The sequence below is a fragment of the Erythranthe guttata genome, chromosome 12 (genome assembly GCF_056151865.1).
Source record: "Erythranthe guttata isolate IM_541 chromosome 12, IM_541, whole genome shotgun sequence".
Taxonomy (NCBI): domain Eukaryota; kingdom Viridiplantae; phylum Streptophyta; class Magnoliopsida; order Lamiales; family Phrymaceae; genus Erythranthe; species Erythranthe guttata.
Window position 1 is genome coordinate 20,692,945 of NC_142544.1, and position 17,508 is coordinate 20,710,452.

Here is a 17,508-nt window from a genome sequence, read left to right on the forward strand (position 1 = left end):
TGTTTTTCCTTTTGCTCAAACCAATATTCCATCAACTGAAATATCCCCAAACTCCACTAACATCAATACTTGGTCCTGGAACACCTCTACGTTTGAAGAACAAAATTTTGAGTGTGAAGAGTCAGGGGGAGCAGCCCCCAACATTTCATCATTGTCAAATGTTCCTGACGAGTCATCCTCTTCTAATTTGGAGACCCAAGAGGAATCACAATTAGCCACGATCGAGCCAGCACTTGGTCGAGCTCAGCGATCTCGTCGCCCGCCTTCCCATCTTCGTGATTATGTGTGTCACACGGCTACAGTTGTACACCCCAAATTGTCTCACCCCTCATCCGGATCCTCAGGTACGCGGTTTCCATTAGCGAACTATGTTACCTGTGAAAATTTTTCTAAATCTCATTCTAAGTTTTTGGCTGCCATATCTGCCGGGATAGAACCCCGTACGTTTTCTGAGGCTCTACAGGACCCAAACTGGAAGCTGGCTATGCAAACAGAAATTGATGCTTTGGAACGCAATGGCACTTGGATCATTTCCGATCTTCCTTCCGGTAAGAAGCCCATAGGTTGCAAATGGGTCTTCAAATTGAAATATAATGCCGATGGTTCTATTGAGCGTCATAAAGCTCGACTTGTTGTTCGAGGTGATACCCAAGTTGAAGGAATCGACTACGACGAGACTTTTGCTCCTGTTGCCAAACTAGTGAGTGTGCGACTCTTTCTTGCCGTTGCGGTCATTAAAGGCTGGAAAATTCATCAGTTAGATGTTAATAATGCCTTTCTCCACGGTGATCTACATGAAGAGGTCTATATGCGGCTCCCACCTGGATATACTTCTTCACGTCCAAACAAGGTTTGTCGCCTTCGAAAATCTCTATATGGCCTTCGTCAATCTCCACGCAACTGGTTTGCTAAGCTCACAAGTGCTCTTCGTCGTTATGGGTTCATTCAATCTCATGCCGACCATACATTATTCACTTACCGGAGCAATGGGATTTTCCTTGCCGTTCTCGTATATGTTGATGATCTTATTGTGGCAGACAATAATTCTTCTGCATGTTCTTCGTTCAAGCAATATTTGAACCAGTGTTTTCAGCTCAAAGATCTCGGACCTCTAAAATATTTCCTTGGCATTGAAGCTGCTCGAAACTCGTCCGGTCTTTTTCTATGCCAACGGAAATACACACTTGATATATTGAAGGAAGCCGGTCTTACTGGTTCCAAACCAGCTGCAACTCCAATGGAGCAAAACCACCGTCTAGCACATGCAACAGGTCCTCTATTACATAATCCGGAGAGATACCGACGCCTCGTTGGCCGTTTGGTCTATTTGTCCATTACTCGGCCGGATATTTGTTACGCCGTGCATATTTTAACTCAGTTCTTACATGAGCCTCGACAAGACCATTTGGACGCTGTTCTTCGTGTTTTACGCTACTTGAAAGGTTCTCCGGGTCAAGGCATACTTCTCCGCTCAGACAGCTCGCTACAACTATATGCTTTCTGTGATTCTGACTGGGCTGCATGTCCTCTTACTCGTCGCTCTCTCACCGCATATTTTGTACAACTCGGCTCGTCCCCAATTTCTTGGAAAACCAAGAAACAACCCACTGTGGCTCGATCATCTGCTGAGGCCGAGTACCGCGCCATGGCGGTTACAACGTGTGAATTAACGTGGATTAAGTCATTTCTTTCCTCTTTGGGTGTCTTCCATACACAACCAATGAGATTATTTTGCGACAACCAGGCTGCCCTTCATATTTCCTCTAATCCGGTGTTTCATGAACGAACAAAGCACATAGAAATCGATTGTCATTATGTGCGTGAACAATTACTCGCCGGCAGCATTTCAACGGCTTATATCCAATCGTCTCAACAACCGGCTGATATCTTCACTAAGGCCCTTAGTCAACAACAATTTCACTTGTTACTTGGCAAGTTGGGTGTTCGAAATCCTCACTCTCCAACTTGAGGGGGAGTATTAGGAAACTATATATTTTATTACAAGATTAGGCAAGTAAATATATTAGAATATTGTGTAAATATTTATAGAGTAGTAATTAGCCGTAATTCTTGTAATTAGCTAATTTGTGGTGTCTCTGAGTGGCTATATTATGCCATATCAACTAATGAGAGAAACAAGCTTTTCCCATAATTTTATTTTCTTGATAATATGATTTCATCTATTCTCTCTCTTAATACTATCCGATCCCAAAAACCCTTCCTTTTCAACCCAATCGTCGTAATTTGGCCCCCCCGATTTGTCCCATGATAATTAGTACTAGCTTCATCATGGCCCCTCAAAATTTTCTCCTTAAGGTGGCTTCTAGTCTTTCAACAATATTCTGTCTCACCACTTGCTTCCATGCTGTACAATTTCCTTACTTTTTCGATCACAAACTTTGATCTTCGAAGATCCAAGTATGAAAATATATATGGACTAGCTCATGTTAACAATCTGTACAAAGCTCAAATAATAACTAATTTGAGCACTAGCTAGGACTTAATTAATTCCATAGAAGCTCTCGATCAAGAATGAAACTGTAATTACATTTCTTTATGATTAACCTAATTGCACAAGACAGGCCAAAAAATACTCATGAATATTAATTAAACTAGCTAGTATAATAATTCCATCATCAGCTATCTTTGAGAATGTTCATGTATAGTTATGAGTAGAATTAATAAATGAGGATCGTAACCCTAAACACGTGAGAGCTAGGAAGAAGACATACAGACACCCCCTCTCTCTCAAATAATTAAAAATAATAATAATATTAAGTAATATTTGTATGAGATATCTAATAATGGCATCTTCTATATTGTTACAACTTATAAATAAATTAGGTAGGTACATATCAAAATAAATTAAGGTGCAGTTTTTACATACTTAAAAACTTAATGTTCAACGTAACTGTACTAGTTTCAGTACTATTGGTTTTTTTTATTTGCAAAAATACCCTTGTTTAATCTCTAATTGCAGAAACTTAAAAGAAAAGAAAACAAGTAGTAATAAGTAATAACTCTTTGTAAAGATTGACCAAAGAAACGTCCAACGTATGAAGAAGTCAACGACCAACAGGACCTCTGTTTACATTAATGAATTTATATGCATGGGGTTGGGGTATCTTAGGAACATGTGTACTGTCTCGTCTGCCTATTAATACGGATCTACCATCAATTTAAGAATAAGCATGTCTGTCGTTTTGTACATACATATATGATTCCTCTTCTATATATATTAATTAATTAATTAGTTAATCCTATCATCATCAACAATGAATTCTTAACTGTATATATAGACATTCTTGCCCAATTGCCCATGCCCCATATATATATTTGCATGTTGCTTTTATTATCTTTCTATATATTTTGTTGGTTGATGCCTGATTTATGTATTCCATGCACCTACCTTTCAAAGGAAAATTATATACGATCTTCACATTAATTCTATTTTCATTTTCACAAATTGGCCTGGTATTAATTATTAATCATTATAAATTTAAAAAAACTTAAATTGAAAGAAAGTTTACTTTTCAAATATATATAATATATATACCTTTTCTTAAATAAATTATTTTCACCTCATCATCATCAATACCCTTTCATCTTTTAGTTAATTGTTTATATTAATCTTGCTAAGGTTGGCAGTTGTCACATGGGTTTCTTTGATCAAAAATTTTTCGCCCGTCCGGCCTGATTTGCCCACCAAATCAGTCAGCCTTCCTCTCGATTCTCTTCGTACAAAACGCACAAACACAAGTCTTTTAGCCAACGTAAACGAGAACAAAAGTATGCAGCGGAAAACAACACACAAGCACGTTTACGGGCAATGCCCAACATTTATATTAGTTTCCAACAAAGAATACAAAGGTGCACACACAAAATCCTCACTCAGAATGCCCACAATTGCAATCTGAACTCTCTAATGCTAGATGGGCAGTATTTGTGCACTCATAGCCATATAAATACAAGAAAGAATGTAGTTTTCACATAAAACTACCTAAGGACACTTGGCAGCATACTTGCTTGACACTTGGCTAACTATTACAAGTAATAAGGGGCAGTTTTTCATGCTTTCCAGGCCTCAACTTGCTCCGCAACTTCCCTCAAAATCGTCCATAAGGCTGGTTTTCGAGGCCCATCTTTGATCGGGCGCGCGCTCGCGCACCGAACGGCCCAAAACAACCCGGCCGGTTGCTAGGCAGCCCACCTGCCTTGCCTTTTCGGCACATTTTGCTCGCCTTGCCAATTACTTGCCAGTTCTTTGCCCACACGGTCATTAACACGCCCGCACTTCGGGCTGCCTTCCTTGACTTGCCAACCGGTCGTGCCAACTTGCCCACACTTGTCAAGTCGTGGTCGATTTCCTTCGAACGCACGTTCGTTTGCCCAAGTTCTCGGCCACATGCCGATTACTGCCCACGCTTGTCCGCATTCGCTGCCTAGCAACGCCGTGCCAACCATAAGTACTTTCGATCACCGTTCCCACTTGAATCAAGCCGATCCTTGCTTTCTCGGACAAACACCCCAAATGCTTGCCCAACACTCGACCACTCATTGGCCAATTGTGTGGCTGTCTTGTGCCAACCCTTGCTTGGCACCATTTCTCGGCCATGACTCGGCCACACTGGAGTCATAGCCGATGTCACCGACTAAGGGGGTAACAGACCTCCCCCACCAACAGTGTTCGACGCCCTCGTCGAACCGACACCATCAGCTTCAGCTTTCCCTCGTTTCCACTTATCTTGCCACCGTCCTCGATTGTGCTTGATCCACAGCACCACATCGAAAACCAAATCCCAAGTCTGATCCCACGAATTTCCCACAAATTTTTTCAGCCCTCGGAAAATCGAACGCCAATCGCGTTCAAACAACAACACCATACCACAAGTGAAAATGCTAGTTTTTGGCATCACTAGCATTTGATCTCGATTGTCACACCAATCAAGAAAGGAGACCACCAACCCACGGAAATCACCCAAACACGGCTTTCATTTTCTCAACAACAGAAACCAGCCCAACAAAAATCCAACACGCAACACAAATTCAGAAGATACCACATTTCGAACCCGCGAATTATGCCACACACGACAGCAACTTGGAACAAAAGGAAGGCCGCAATGCCCTTTCATAAGCCCAACTAAATACCTCAACTTGCCTTCGGCCTTTGTATCATTTCTCGGCAATGCACGTACAAGCAAACGAGCCCGAGAATTCACCGTTTTGTTTCCAACGACTGCAATTAGGCTCGATGACTCCTCGTCGTTCGATTCTGCCTCCAATTGCACCGCAACCAACATTTCTACCGGTTTCTTTCCCGCCTTTGCTTTAGTCACGTACGAGCATTCGACGAAGCATGGACACTTTTCGTCCATAATCATCAACCCTCCGAGAAATGGTATCACCGCAGCCTTGGCAGCAAGTAGGAACTCTTGCCCCAATATCACATCGAAATCATCTAGTGGTACGACAGACAATCCACACTGCCCTTTCCAAGAACCGATCACTAAATCAACATCGGTTCTGCCCTTCACCGGCCCCGCCTCTGAATTTACAGCCTTAACTTGACTTGTATGTTTTGAGAGAGTCAAGCCCAGCTTATTGACTTGCATGTTTTGAGATAGTCAAGCCCAGCTTCTTGACCTTTTCTTTCGGCAACGAAGTTATGAGTTGCTCCCGAATCAACCATTGCCCTCACTTCCTTGCCATTGATCAGCACCGTGGCATACATCAAGCCCTTGGTGCCGTTGGGTGCCTTGTCCACGACCAAAGCACTCAACAACTGAATCGGATTTGCACGCCTCGTCTCATCCGACTCTTCCTCACTATCCGACTCCCGCATCAAAGCGCCAACTGACGCAGAACGGAAGCACGATAAAGAATTAATTTCTACGAATTAATCCTATAGAACAAAATAACATTCGGAATCCACCGAAAACTCTGGAATCCACCAGAAAAATAGAGAAAACTCTAAATATTTTATTAAAATTCGAAATTCTTTTTAAAATAAAGTCCTAAGGCAGCTATTTATACTAAAAAACTGAAAACCCTAATTAAACTAAGTAAATACTAAAAATTACCAAAAATGGCAAAAACGAGTTAAAATCTGATTCTAGTAGATCTCGTAATTTTGTGAACAACCCAATTTACGGAATCTTAATCCGATTTTTCTATGATTTGATATTAATTTTCTAAAACTTGCATAAAATAGCAAAAACGAACTTTTAGGAGTCTAAACGACGTTGGATTGCTGAAATTTGACGTGATTCACGAGCTTTGCTCATGAGTTTTGTTCCTTGCGCCGTTTCACTTGAGATAGAGTTCGTTTCGTACTCAAATACAATTTGAGTTCGAAGAAAACCCTTATTTTTCAATAATTTCTTTCGATATTTCCACCAATGCCCATAAATAACTCTTCTCCGAATCAAGTAGTTATTTTGCAATTCGAATCCAATTTGACGTTCCTTATCAATTCAACTTGCTCCTCTTAGGAGAGTCCCTCATCCGGTGGTTGCCATCACATAGAAAACAACCACGGTTTTGTTTGTTGACAACGGGTTGTCCACCGGAATTGGCCTGCACCGTGGATCCCTCGCCATCACCGCTCTCTTTTTTGCTTCCAATTACGGCCACCCTTGCTACCGAACTTATTTCCCTTGGACTTATCCTTCTTCGAGCCTTCCTTATCGGAATCATCGGGCCCCATCACCTTGTAATCGACAAGTCGATCTGCTGCCGAAATGGCACTTGGCAGATCCTTCACGCCTTGTCTGCCGAAATACGACGGTCCTTTTGAAGTGGTGTCAAAAGTTGGCCGAGTTGCCTATCGGTTGAAGTTGCCGGACAGATTGAAAGTGCATCCTATGTTTCATGTGAGTTTCTTAAATAAGTTCAACCAAGATTTACTCGATGAAAGTCGGAAGCAAACGAAGAGAGCCCCACCCGTGGTCCGAAAGGAATTTGAGAGAGAAATTCAGCAAATTCTGGACCACAAGACCCAAGGTCAAAGCAAGAAGAACCGGCGGACTGAATTTTTAATACATTGGAAAAATTCAGAGGTGGTCGATGCTACTTGGGAGAATGCAGTGAATCTGTGGCAGTTTGAAGACGAGTTGGCAAAGTATTGGGATAATTTGAAGCGGGTGAACAGTTCGACGAGCGCGTCGAACACCGTTGGTGGGGGAGGTCTGTTACCCCCTTAGACGGTGATATCGACTATAACTCGAGTGTGGCCGAGTTATAGTTGAAATGGTGCCAAGAAGTTTTGGCACAAGGCAAACTACACATGGGCCAAACAGTGGCTGAGACTTGGGCAAGTATTGATGTGCTTGGCCGAGAATTACAAGGCAAGGGTTTCGAGTGATTGGCAAGCATTGAGGTGCTTGGCCGAGAAAGGCATGGCAAGTGTGGGCAAGGCAAGCGGGCTGAATTGCACGCGTGCGGGCGGATTCGATCCTTGGGCATGCGCGCGTGCCGATTGGGCAAGCCGGGCAGCTAATTGACTCGGGAAGTTAAGGAAGGCAGTTGCGGAGCGGTTGGCATCAACAATGGCTTAGAAAACCGTCCATTTATGTTGTATTAGTGAGCAAAGTGGCTGGCCTGCGTGCCGCCATGTGTCCTTTGGCAGTTTAGTGTGTAGACTGCATTGTAACTTGTATTTATAGGCCCTAGAGTGCACAAATCCGACCCATTCAGATAGAGGGACTCATATTGCAATTGTTAGCATCTGTTGTGAGGATTCTTTGTGTGCACCAAGGGCTTTCCTTGTATTGTTCGTGAGTGAATCAATAAAGGTTGAGCGTTGCTCGTAAATTGCTTGTGTTGTTCGATTTCCGTTGCATACTTGTGATTGTTGCTGTTCATTTGATACAACGATGGTGCCTTACGTTTGTGGGAAGAATTATTGAGTAGGCTGACTGATTTAGTGCGTAAATCAGGCCGTACGGTGTGAAAATTTCGATTATAAGTTAACCCCTGTAACACCAGCCACAGTTGAATAATTTGAATTTAAAACGTCAGAAATTGTGAAATCACATAATAAAGTATTTATTTATAAACGAAAAAGAAAGGGTGAGGCCCAAAGATAAAAGCCCAGGAATGAGGAGAGGTATGACACAAACAGCCCAGCCCAACTTACATGACTAATCACGAGCATTCATTATCCATCATCGCTACCTTTTCCTTTAATGACCAACTCACGCGCCACCTGCCAAAATGTTCAGCCAATCATAGATTTGGCTATTCTACGCGCGAACCAGAGAGCGTGATGTTTCTCGATAGGCCCGAAAACTACGGTCGGAAATTGCAGAATATTGGAGCTTGGCATTCCTTTCTCTTTTTTTTTTTCTTTTTTTCTTTTTAATTTCAGCGGCTCTCCATTTCTAACGGGTTTTTACGCACTTGTTACTTTTTTTTTTTTTCTTTTTCTTTTTGGGTAAATATTGGTACGCACTCTTTACACGCACTAATTGCATTATTTCTCTGTAAAAAACAAGTCCAATAAAAAAACAATTTATACAAACGAATCTGTTGATTGTTGATAAACAAATATAGATATAGATCATATTTAGAGAGAAGATAGAGAGAGTGGCCGTGCAAATTAACGGCCACCACCCTCGACCACCATCACCATCAAATTTCATAATTTTGAATACTCAATAATAGGACAATTTATTTAAAAAAAAAAAACCTCCATCCATTTATTGCTGAGAAGGAGAACAACTCATCGCAGAACCGGCTCTTGTTTCCAAAAGCTTTCTCCTTTCTTGGTCAACGGGGGTGTTTGCAGGTAAAGATTTGATCTTTTTATATTTTTACCCAATCCCACAGCATTTCATACATTCCCCTTCTTCTTTTTTTTTTTTTTTTTTTTTTTTTTTTGTGTGTGTGTGTATGTCTTTGCATAATTATTTATAGGGTGGTGTTTTGATTGAGGGAAGATGCAGCAACATTTATTCAATACAATGCGTAGTTTGAAGATGATAGATGGGTGCAAAGGAACCCAAGTGTACGCCCTTAATCCCACGGCCAGCGGAGGTGGTGGAGCAGCCGGCGGTGGCGTGGGTGAGAAATTCTTGCAGCATTTGCAAGACCATTTAAGGGTTAATTCAATTAGGTCGAAATCTCATCGGCGTTATCAGAGTTTCTCTCAAACCAATAATGTGAATCCAAGTGTTCTAGCGGAGGTTCTTGCAATCTACGGGCTTCCCCAGTCGGATCTCATCGAACCCCAGATTGATCCGTCTCTCAAATTTGTTGATTTTGTGGGAATTCTAGCCGATGTTCATACAAAGCTTGAGAATTGCCCTGAATTCGAGAGATCAGGTGTGTATATGGAGCAATGCGCAATCTTCAGGGGATTGCCTGACCCTAAATTGTTTAGGAGGTGTCTTCGATCAGCCAGGCAACACGCTGTCGATGTGCATTCAAAGGTTGTACTTTCAGCTTGGTTGAGATTCGAGAGAAGGGAGGATGAGCTGTTTGGTGTGTCAGCAATGGATTGTAGTGGTTGGAGTATGGAATGCCCCAAGACTTCATTGGTATCGGGGTACAATCCCGAGTCTGCACATGATATTTGTTCGTGTCAAAATGGCTTGGAAAAAGACGGGGCTATGGAATCTGATTTACAAGGCCAAGAATGCTCGACTTCGATTAGCTACAATGATGATGATGAAGAGGATGATTATGATATGTGGTTCTGCATTGGGGATGATGAGGTTAAATGTAATAGATACAAGATTGCTTCTCTCTCCAGACCGTTCAAATCAATGTTGTACGGTTCCTTCATGGAATCGAAAAAGGAGCGGATATATTTTGCTCAGAACGGGATTTCTGCCAAGGCGATGAGAGCTGCAGAGGTGTTCAGCAGGATTAAGAGCGTGGATTCTTTCGATCCAAATGTTGTTTTTGAACTCCTGGTTTTGGCTAACAGGTTCTGCTGTGACGAAATGAAATCTGCGTGTGATGCATATCTTGCAGCTCTGGTTGATGATATGGATAGTGCTGCACTGCTTGTTGAGCATGGGCTTGAGGAGACTGCATATCTCCTTGTGGCAGCTTGCTTGCAGGTATTTCTGAGGGAACTTCCAAGTTCGATGCACAATCCAAACGTGACTAGACTCTTCTGCAGTTCAGAGGCACGTGAAAGATTAGCATCGGTGGGGCATGCTTCTTTTTTGCTCTACAGCTTTTTGAGCCAAATAGCAATGGAAGAAGATATAAAATCTAACACAACAGTAATGCTGTTGGAAAGGATGGGGGAGTGTGCTACCGAGAATTGGCAGAAGCAATTAGCTTTCCACCAGTTGGGCTGTGTGATGCTCGAAAGGAAAGAATTTAAGGATGCTCAGAAGTGGTTCGAGGCAGCTGTTGAAGCAGGTCATGTTTATTCGTTAGTTGGTGTGGCAAGAGCGATAAACAAGCGGGGCCACAAGTACAAGGCGTACAAGATGATAAACTCCCTAATTTCTGACTACAACCCCTCAGGGTGGATGTATCAGGAAAGATCTCTGTACAGTAGTGGTAAAGAGAAAATGATGGATCTTAATACGGCTACCGAAATGGACCCAACTCTCTCTTATCCTTACAAGTACAGAGCTGTCTCGATGATGGAGGATGACAAGATTGGTGCTTCGATATCCGAGATTAACAAGATAATTGGTTTCAAGGTCTCCCCAGACTGCCTTGAGCTGCGTGCTTGGTTCTTGATTTCATTAGAGGACTATGAAGGAGCTCTGACAGATGTTCGGGCACTTCTAACATTGGACCCTCAGTACATGATGTTTCATGGTAAATTGCACGGCGATCAGTTGGTGGAGATTCTACGCCACCATGTGCAGCAGTGTAATCAAGCTGATTGTTGGATGCAGCTATATGATAGGTGGTCTTCGGTAGATGATATTGGCTCTTTAGCTGTTGTGCACCATATGTTGGCTAATGATCCTGGGAAGAGCCTTTTAAGGTTTCGGCAATCTCTCCTCTTACTGCGGCAAGTGTACTTTTTATCATGTTTTTTAAGTTTTCAATTTCAATTAATTGCATCAAACTGCTGTAAATACTTAACTTGTGTGTACCGGGGTACAGATTAAACTGCCACAAGGCTGCTATGAGAAGTCTGAGGATGGCTAGAAATCACGCAGCGTCTGAGCATGAAAGACTTATCTACGAAGGATGGATTTTGTACGACACTGGTTATCGTGAAGAAGCAATAGCAAAAGCTGAAGAATCCATCTCAATCCAGAGATCATTCGAAGCATTTTTCCTAAAAGCGTATGTTCTGTCTGAAACAACAACGGATCATGAGTCATCATTCTATGTTATCCAACTCCTCGAGGATGCTCTCAGGTGCCCGTCTGATGGTCTTAGGAAAGGACAAGTAAGTGTTAATCTTCTAAAAGACTGTTGGTATGCCCTCGTTTGTTAAATATTGACATGATGTGATCGATTATCGCAGGCTTTAAGCAATCTAGCAAGTATATATGTAGATGTGGAGAAACTAGATCATGCAGTTGACTGCTACATGAATGCCCTAAACATTAAGCATACACGGGCACATCAGGGGCTGGCCCGTGTTTACCACCTGAAAAATCTAAGGAAAGCTGCATATGATGAGATGACCAAGTTGATCGACAAGGCAAGATACAATGCATCGGCTTATGAGAAACGTTCTGAATATTGTGACCGTGAAATGGCCAAAAGTGACCTTAGCATGGCAACCCGATTGGATCCTTTAAGGACATATCCTTACCGATACCGGGCTGCCGGTAAGTCTTTCACCTTTTCCTTTTTTTCCCACTTAATGAGCAATGAATGGTAAACAAAAGTTGCACTTTGATGTTATTTGGCTAGATTGGTATGGATTATGTATGATAAGATGTACCATAACAGAGGAAATATTGCAAAATCTTCAAGTACCATCCATAACAACTTAGTATCTATCTCCAGAGGGTGTTACATTTTAGGTAGACATTGAATCTAAATTTAGACCAAAAAAGGCTAACAAATAATAATGTGTTTCAGTATTGATGGATGACCACAAGGAAGCTGAAGCAATAACAGAGCTGACAAAAGCAATAGCATTCAAGCCGGACCTGCAGCTGCTTCATCTTCGTGCAGCATTCCATGATTCAATGGGTGATTACTCAGCCACACTCAGAGACTGTGAGGCAGCCCTTTGTCTTGATCCTAAACACACTGACACTATTGAACTTCATCAAAAAGCACAAAAACGGGCCGACGAACAACCTAAGTGATAAACAGAGAGCAATATTTGGTGGTGGAGGATACTTTTAGTATTCTTGTGCAGCTATATTTTTATCAGCTGTTGCCATTTTATTGCACGACTCTCTCGGAGATAGATGGATCCATTTTCTCCTCTGAGCTTTGCTCTTAGAACCATTGTGCTTGGACTGGTCATCAATGATCATCTGCCAAAACCAATTAGGTGAAATTGTAAAAAAAAAAAAACGAAGGGGGAAGAGAAGAAAAAGCTGATGATGCCCTGTGAACCCATTATACACACTTCTTTTTTATTTTTGTTTATTTTTGTTTATTTTTATTTTTTTCGTTTTCTTGGCAATGGTAAATGGATGAGCACACGTGGCATTCAGTAAAAACTGATGATACTAAATTTATGTTTCATTTGAAAGCAAGTGATTCACCACCTTTTAGAAGTAAATATGTAGATTGAATTACAAACTGTGATCAGATTATCTATTTCTTGTGTTTTCCTCCTGGTTGACTTTTTTTCTTCTGTTTTCTAAAAGTTTGTTTATATACAACATTTCTTCTTTTGTTTATTTCTCTTACACTGATATATGTATCATGTATGTATTATGAGAATTGGATAAATAAAAACAGCAACAAGCTTTCTTGCAGTTAGAAAGACAACTTTTAGCAGAGTAAGTCCACGAGATATCCACCAATTACAACTGTCCAGTCTGCAGCTAGCTACTTTCTTAAAGTTTCCTATACTTATTAATGAATCATTCAAACAAATCCTATCATATTATACTTGACCACAAAAAATAAGTGTTATTTCTGCCCACATGGAGGAAAACAAGAAGCAAATTCTACAGGGGCAGCGCCCCCAAAAGCTGAACTTGAATGCTCCCCTTCTATCAACTAGGCGCCCCTTTTCTTTGCATGAAACCACCACCACCACCTCCTCCTCAAACTACACTACCAATATGGTTCCGTTTTCTTGGGAAAGAATCGCCGGTGAGCCTAAAGACAAGGAAACAAGTGACGACAGTATTGAGCCACCGCCACCTCCACCTCCAAAACTTCCACCAGGGCGGTGGCAGCCTCCTGTTGTGGAAGAGGTTAACGGTGCAACGGACCATGCCTTTGATGGATGCTATGATGTTGATGAAGAAGAATATGGCCATAGTGACATTTTCTCATTGGCTGAATCAATAGTTAATGACGTTGAAGTAAATTGCGCAACGACAAATGACAGAAGCTCAACTATACTTGATGGATACTGTCATTCACCGAATTTCATCATACAGAGATTTCTTCCGGATGCACAGGCCTTAGCTGAAGCGTCTGTTGTAAATAAGAAAGTTCCGTTTTCGACATCTCCACACGCTAATGGTTCTTTGTCTAGAGCTGTTAGCATCAATAGGAGATCGTACCATTCGCCAAAGGGATGTGGGTTAGGTGGTTTGTTTCCATGGAAAATGAAGGCTAAACCGTGTAGTGTTAAGAGCCCTGTTTGTGATACAATCATAGGAACCAATCCAAAACATAATCGCTAGCTGATCCCATTATTTGATTCTCTATATAAAGTTAGAATTGCCAATGACATGTATATATCATTTTATCTTTATTTCACAAACTTATATAGATATCCTTTTATTTATCTATAATCTCATTTATTTTATCAGGTCTAGCTAAAAGTTAACATGTTACAAGCTAGGCTAATTTGGAAGGAAACTTCTTGTCAAACGTATAAAAACGTTGTTTATATTATTTCAGTTCCATTGTCGATGTATTCCTTTGCCCCATCCCATGGATGATCAGTTTATCGAAAACTCTCATTTTTTATTTTGCAATTTAATTAATATTACAATTCATATTGCAATATTTTTTTTTGATGAGAATTCATATTGCAATATAATCTATACATTATTATTATAATTATTATTTTTGATAGAATATAATCTATACATGATCAGCTAATATAAAGATTAGTAATAAAGATAGAATGTCCTTCCTATATATATGCTTGCCGTCATTAAAGTATTTAGAAGCAATTAACGTTCGACAATTTAATTTAATGGTAATCATGTATCTACCTACCGGATTCAAAAGAAGCAGAAGATATTGTCCCTACAGAAGATGATGCAAATGTTGCAGCTCCTGTAGTAGTAGTAATGCTATCACTATCAGCACTTAATGCTAATGCCAAGAATCTTGAAGTAACTTGATCAAGTCTTCTCGATCCAGCTGAGCTCAACTGATCAAACAAGGGCATAACTTCGTCTCCGTTGAGATATTTAATCACTTGTCTCATTGTAGGCCTTGCCTCTGGCTTTGGGTGTGAACAAAGAAGCCCTAATCCCAGCACCAACTCCATCTCTTCACTCGCATACATAGATGAGTTCAATTTAGGATCAACTGCATCAAAAATATTCCCCATTTGCATACACTCTGCCACCCAATCCACCAAGATTACATTGCGGGCAGCCTCATAAACGACCGGGGCCCGCCCGCAGGCCAACTCAAGCAGGAGAATCCCATAAGCAAAGACATCAGTGCCCTTGGAAGCCTTACCTATTCGAGACAACTCGGGTGCAATGTAGCCTATTGTGCCCACAACGTTTGTGGTGTGTGAGGCTTTCCCATGGTCGTATAATCTTGCAAGCCCGAAATCTCCTAATTTGGGGTTCATTTCGTGGTCGATCAAAACATTGCTCGATTTGACATCACGGTGAATGACAACTTGCTCCCACTCCTCGTGCAAGTACAAGAGCCCAGATGCAACACCTTTGACAATGTTGAATCTCTGATCCCAAGTGAGCAGTAAATTGGGGTTGGAATGGGTGTAGAGTAGAGAATCGAGACTTCCGTTGGAGACATATTCATAGACGAGGATGAGGTCATTGTTGTGCTTGCACCATCCTTGAAGATTGACCAAGTTCTTGTGCCTTAATCTACCAAGGCTCTCGATTTCTGCAGCGAATTCTCTCATCCCTTGGAGTGGATTGTTGGACATGATCTTTTTAACTGCAACCTCAGCCCCAGTGGAAGGTAAAACACCCTTGTAAACCGCTCCGAATCCGCCAGATCCAATTTTCTCAGTTTCATTAAATCCCTTAGTGGCCTTGTGAAGATCCCTGTAACGGAATCTGTGAGGACAGTCCAATTCCCAATCCTCCATCACCTCAAGCTTCATCACTTTCCGGTAAAACACTGTGAATAAGAGTGAGACTAACAAGACGAACAGGATAACAGAAAACGTGGCAATAAGTGCCTTTTTCAACTGAACATCAATGGAGCTAGAAGGCATTAATATCTCGTCAGGTATAACAGGGAGCTGGGATAGATCGAGTGGATCGGCTGTCCCGTTAAGACGAAAACTCCATCCCAAGATGTAATGATAGCTTGATACCTGTCCTGTGGCGGCAGAGAAACCAGCGTACATGGTATCGAGGAGTACATCAGACAAATCGATGACCTCGGTGATCAAAGGTCGAAGTGGCTTAGGAACAACGCGTAGAGGAGAAACAGTTACATTGACAAGTTTAGTGAAAGCATCGTAGTCAATCCATGCCTGGACCGGACCATAATTCTCCAAAGGAAAATCCTCGTTCTTGGCTCGGGTACCATCAACAGAATAAGATGCTGGTTGATGAAAAGTGGAGTTCATTCCATTGATGTTGATCCCAACATGATTCCCGTCTGTGTCTGAGGTGTCGTTGTAACCATTAACAGTGTCGAATTCGACCATGAAAATGTGTTTGGAAGGAGTGTATCTGTTGGATTCATTGAATACACCCAAGTAATGGCCGGGGGATGCACCTGGGAAACTTGTGGAGGGGGATAGAGTGAAGGCTAGGCCATAACCACCCCGGTTAGAGGTGGAGGGTACTATTTGGAATACAAAATATGTGCTGAAAGAGGTTGAATTAATTGATAATATGGGAATTGGTGTAGGGTGAAATGCATGGCCGGTGACGTTGAATGAATTGTTGGTGAGCCTGAGTGCTCCGCTGGGTTTGATAACTGTGGCTCCTGCTTCTACCATATTTGAGTCGTTGAATCCATTGTACACGAATTCAAACGATTCAGATAACAATAAAAGGTTGCACATCATCAACAACGCAGTAGCAGTAGCAGTAGCAGCCATATATGGATGGCTAACTAGGGAATTAATTAATATGGATGGATACCTACTAAATTCCTGGGGAGCTAGCTTTCTTGTGATATAAATTATAATTGGTGGGGGAGAGAGAGAATATAGATATGAAAAAGTTGAATAGTTGACTGTCAACGCGTATAAAATATAATTGGCATAGTGGCAATGCCATTGAAAATGGGGCAACGAAAATTGGAGCTACTCATTATGGGAGAGTTGAGTCACTGTCTGTACACTGCCCACATCCAAATAAACTACCTACAAGTTTGAACTGTTGCCTTTTCTAGAAATTGTAGCTTCACTTTGACTTTATTCCCTAACAACCCCTTTATTTATAACCTTTATTATCCTCTAATCATGTTAATTAGTCTTTTTTACAAGAGTTTACTTACACATTCATTATTATGGCATGATTAAGATAGTCATCAGTATAAGTTGAAAGCAGTTAATTTGTGATTAATCAAATGATTGGCTATTCTTAAATACCTACACAATGATCATCATAATTCACCATTGAAATACATAATAATTAATACTTTATTTTGTTGACTTGTTATTTCCAACTATATATATATATACATTTTGTCTTTTCTTTTAAACCACACATTTCTTTTTTAAATTTATTTCTTTTTCATTTTTCCTTTTGTTGGAGAATTATTTGAGCTTCAACTTCCAAGTTTGTTGTTTGACGCGTGAGGAAGAAGAGTTCCTGTTGAACAAGTTTCCATTGTTTCAAGTCTGTGTAATGTAATGTGGATCCACTTCCACCGGGTCAGACTCAGTCCCGTTCCGGGTTGGGTTAGGAGAAAAAGTCAACAATGGAAGGCCGCGGGAAAAGGAAGCTAAAGTGATGGGCTTACCTTATAAGTGAGTGCCCAAAACAAAACAAAAAACGTCGACAGCAGGATTCGAACCTGCGCAGGCAAAGCCCAACAGATTTCGAGTCTGTCTCCTTAACCACTCGGACATATCGACTGATGATGACATTAAGTTCGACTAATACATAATGTTGTTTTTCAGTCCTTTAAGTAATAAATGTGGAATCCAACCAACATCTGATTACACATCATCAAGCCATATGATATGATTGATGCATGCAACTAGAAATCAGCTGCTAGCCTGCTACTGATGCAGAATTAAACTCA

General features: G+C 41.2%; 3 protein-coding genes and 1 non-coding gene across 6 annotated transcripts; 2 read left to right on the forward strand and 2 right to left on the reverse strand.

The window, feature by feature from the left end:
• Positions 1-8,185: 8,185 nt before the first annotated feature.
• Positions 8,186-12,797, forward strand: ETO1 (tetratricopeptide repeat (TPR)-containing protein). 3 transcript variants are annotated; one of them, XM_012994843.2, is made up of 5 exons: positions 8,186-8,788; positions 8,917-10,987; positions 11,083-11,374; positions 11,453-11,762; positions 12,019-12,797. In XM_012994843.2, exons 2-5 carry the CDS (start codon positions 8,940-8,942, stop codon positions 12,249-12,251), a joined length of 2,883 nt encoding a protein of 960 aa, XP_012850297.1. In that variant the 5' UTR covers positions 8,186-8,788; positions 8,917-8,939; the 3' UTR covers positions 12,252-12,797. The 3 variants fall into 3 exon arrangements, with proteins under 3 accessions (XP_012850297.1, XP_012850298.1, XP_088682345.1); XM_012994844.2 differs by having other exon boundaries at positions 8,217-8,788; positions 8,940-10,987; XM_088826219.1 differs by having other exon boundaries at positions 8,387-8,788; positions 8,946-10,987.
• Positions 12,798-13,046: 249 nt separating this feature from the next.
• On the forward strand, positions 13,047-13,760 carry LOC105969940 (hypothetical protein). The gene has a single exon (XM_012994711.2). It carries the CDS (start codon positions 13,047-13,049, stop codon positions 13,758-13,760), a length of 714 nt encoding a protein of 237 aa, XP_012850165.1.
• Positions 13,761-14,199: 439 nt separating this feature from the next.
• Positions 14,200-16,628, reverse strand: LOC105970195 (putative L-type lectin-domain containing receptor kinase VI.1). The gene has a single exon (XM_012995000.2). The coding sequence runs from the start codon at positions 16,352-16,354 to the stop codon at positions 14,297-14,299; it is 2,058 nt and encodes a 685-aa protein (XP_012850454.2). The 5' UTR covers positions 16,355-16,628; the 3' UTR covers positions 14,200-14,296.
• Positions 16,629-17,256: 628 nt separating this feature from the next.
• On the reverse strand, positions 17,257-17,338 carry TRNAS-CGA (transfer RNA serine (anticodon CGA)). The gene has a single exon. It is a non-coding gene; the product is annotated as a tRNA-Ser (tRNA).
• Between the last annotated feature and the right edge of the window lie 170 nt (positions 17,339-17,508).

What these genes read in the sequence shown, in the direction of transcription:
- LOC105969940 (XM_012994711.2), top strand. Translation starts at nt 13,047, where the DNA reads ATGGAGGAAAACAAGAAGCAAATTCTACAGGGGCAGCGCCCCCAAAAG.
- LOC105970195 (XM_012995000.2), bottom strand. Translation starts at nt 16,354, where the DNA reads ATGGCTGCTACTGCTACTGCTACTGCGTTGTTGATGATGTGCAACCTT.
- ETO1 (XM_012994843.2), top strand. Translation starts at nt 8,940, where the DNA reads ATGCAGCAACATTTATTCAATACAATGCGTAGTTTGAAGATGATAGAT. An exon ending in CAATCTCTCCTCTTACTGCG is followed by an intron (nt 10,988 to 11,082) that starts GCAAGTGTACTT and finishes ACCGGGGTACAG; the next exon opens with ATTAAACTGCCACAAGGCTG. An exon ending in ATGGTCTTAGGAAAGGACAA is followed by an intron (nt 11,375 to 11,452) that starts GTAAGTGTTAAT and finishes CGATTATCGCAG; the next exon opens with GCTTTAAGCAATCTAGCAAG.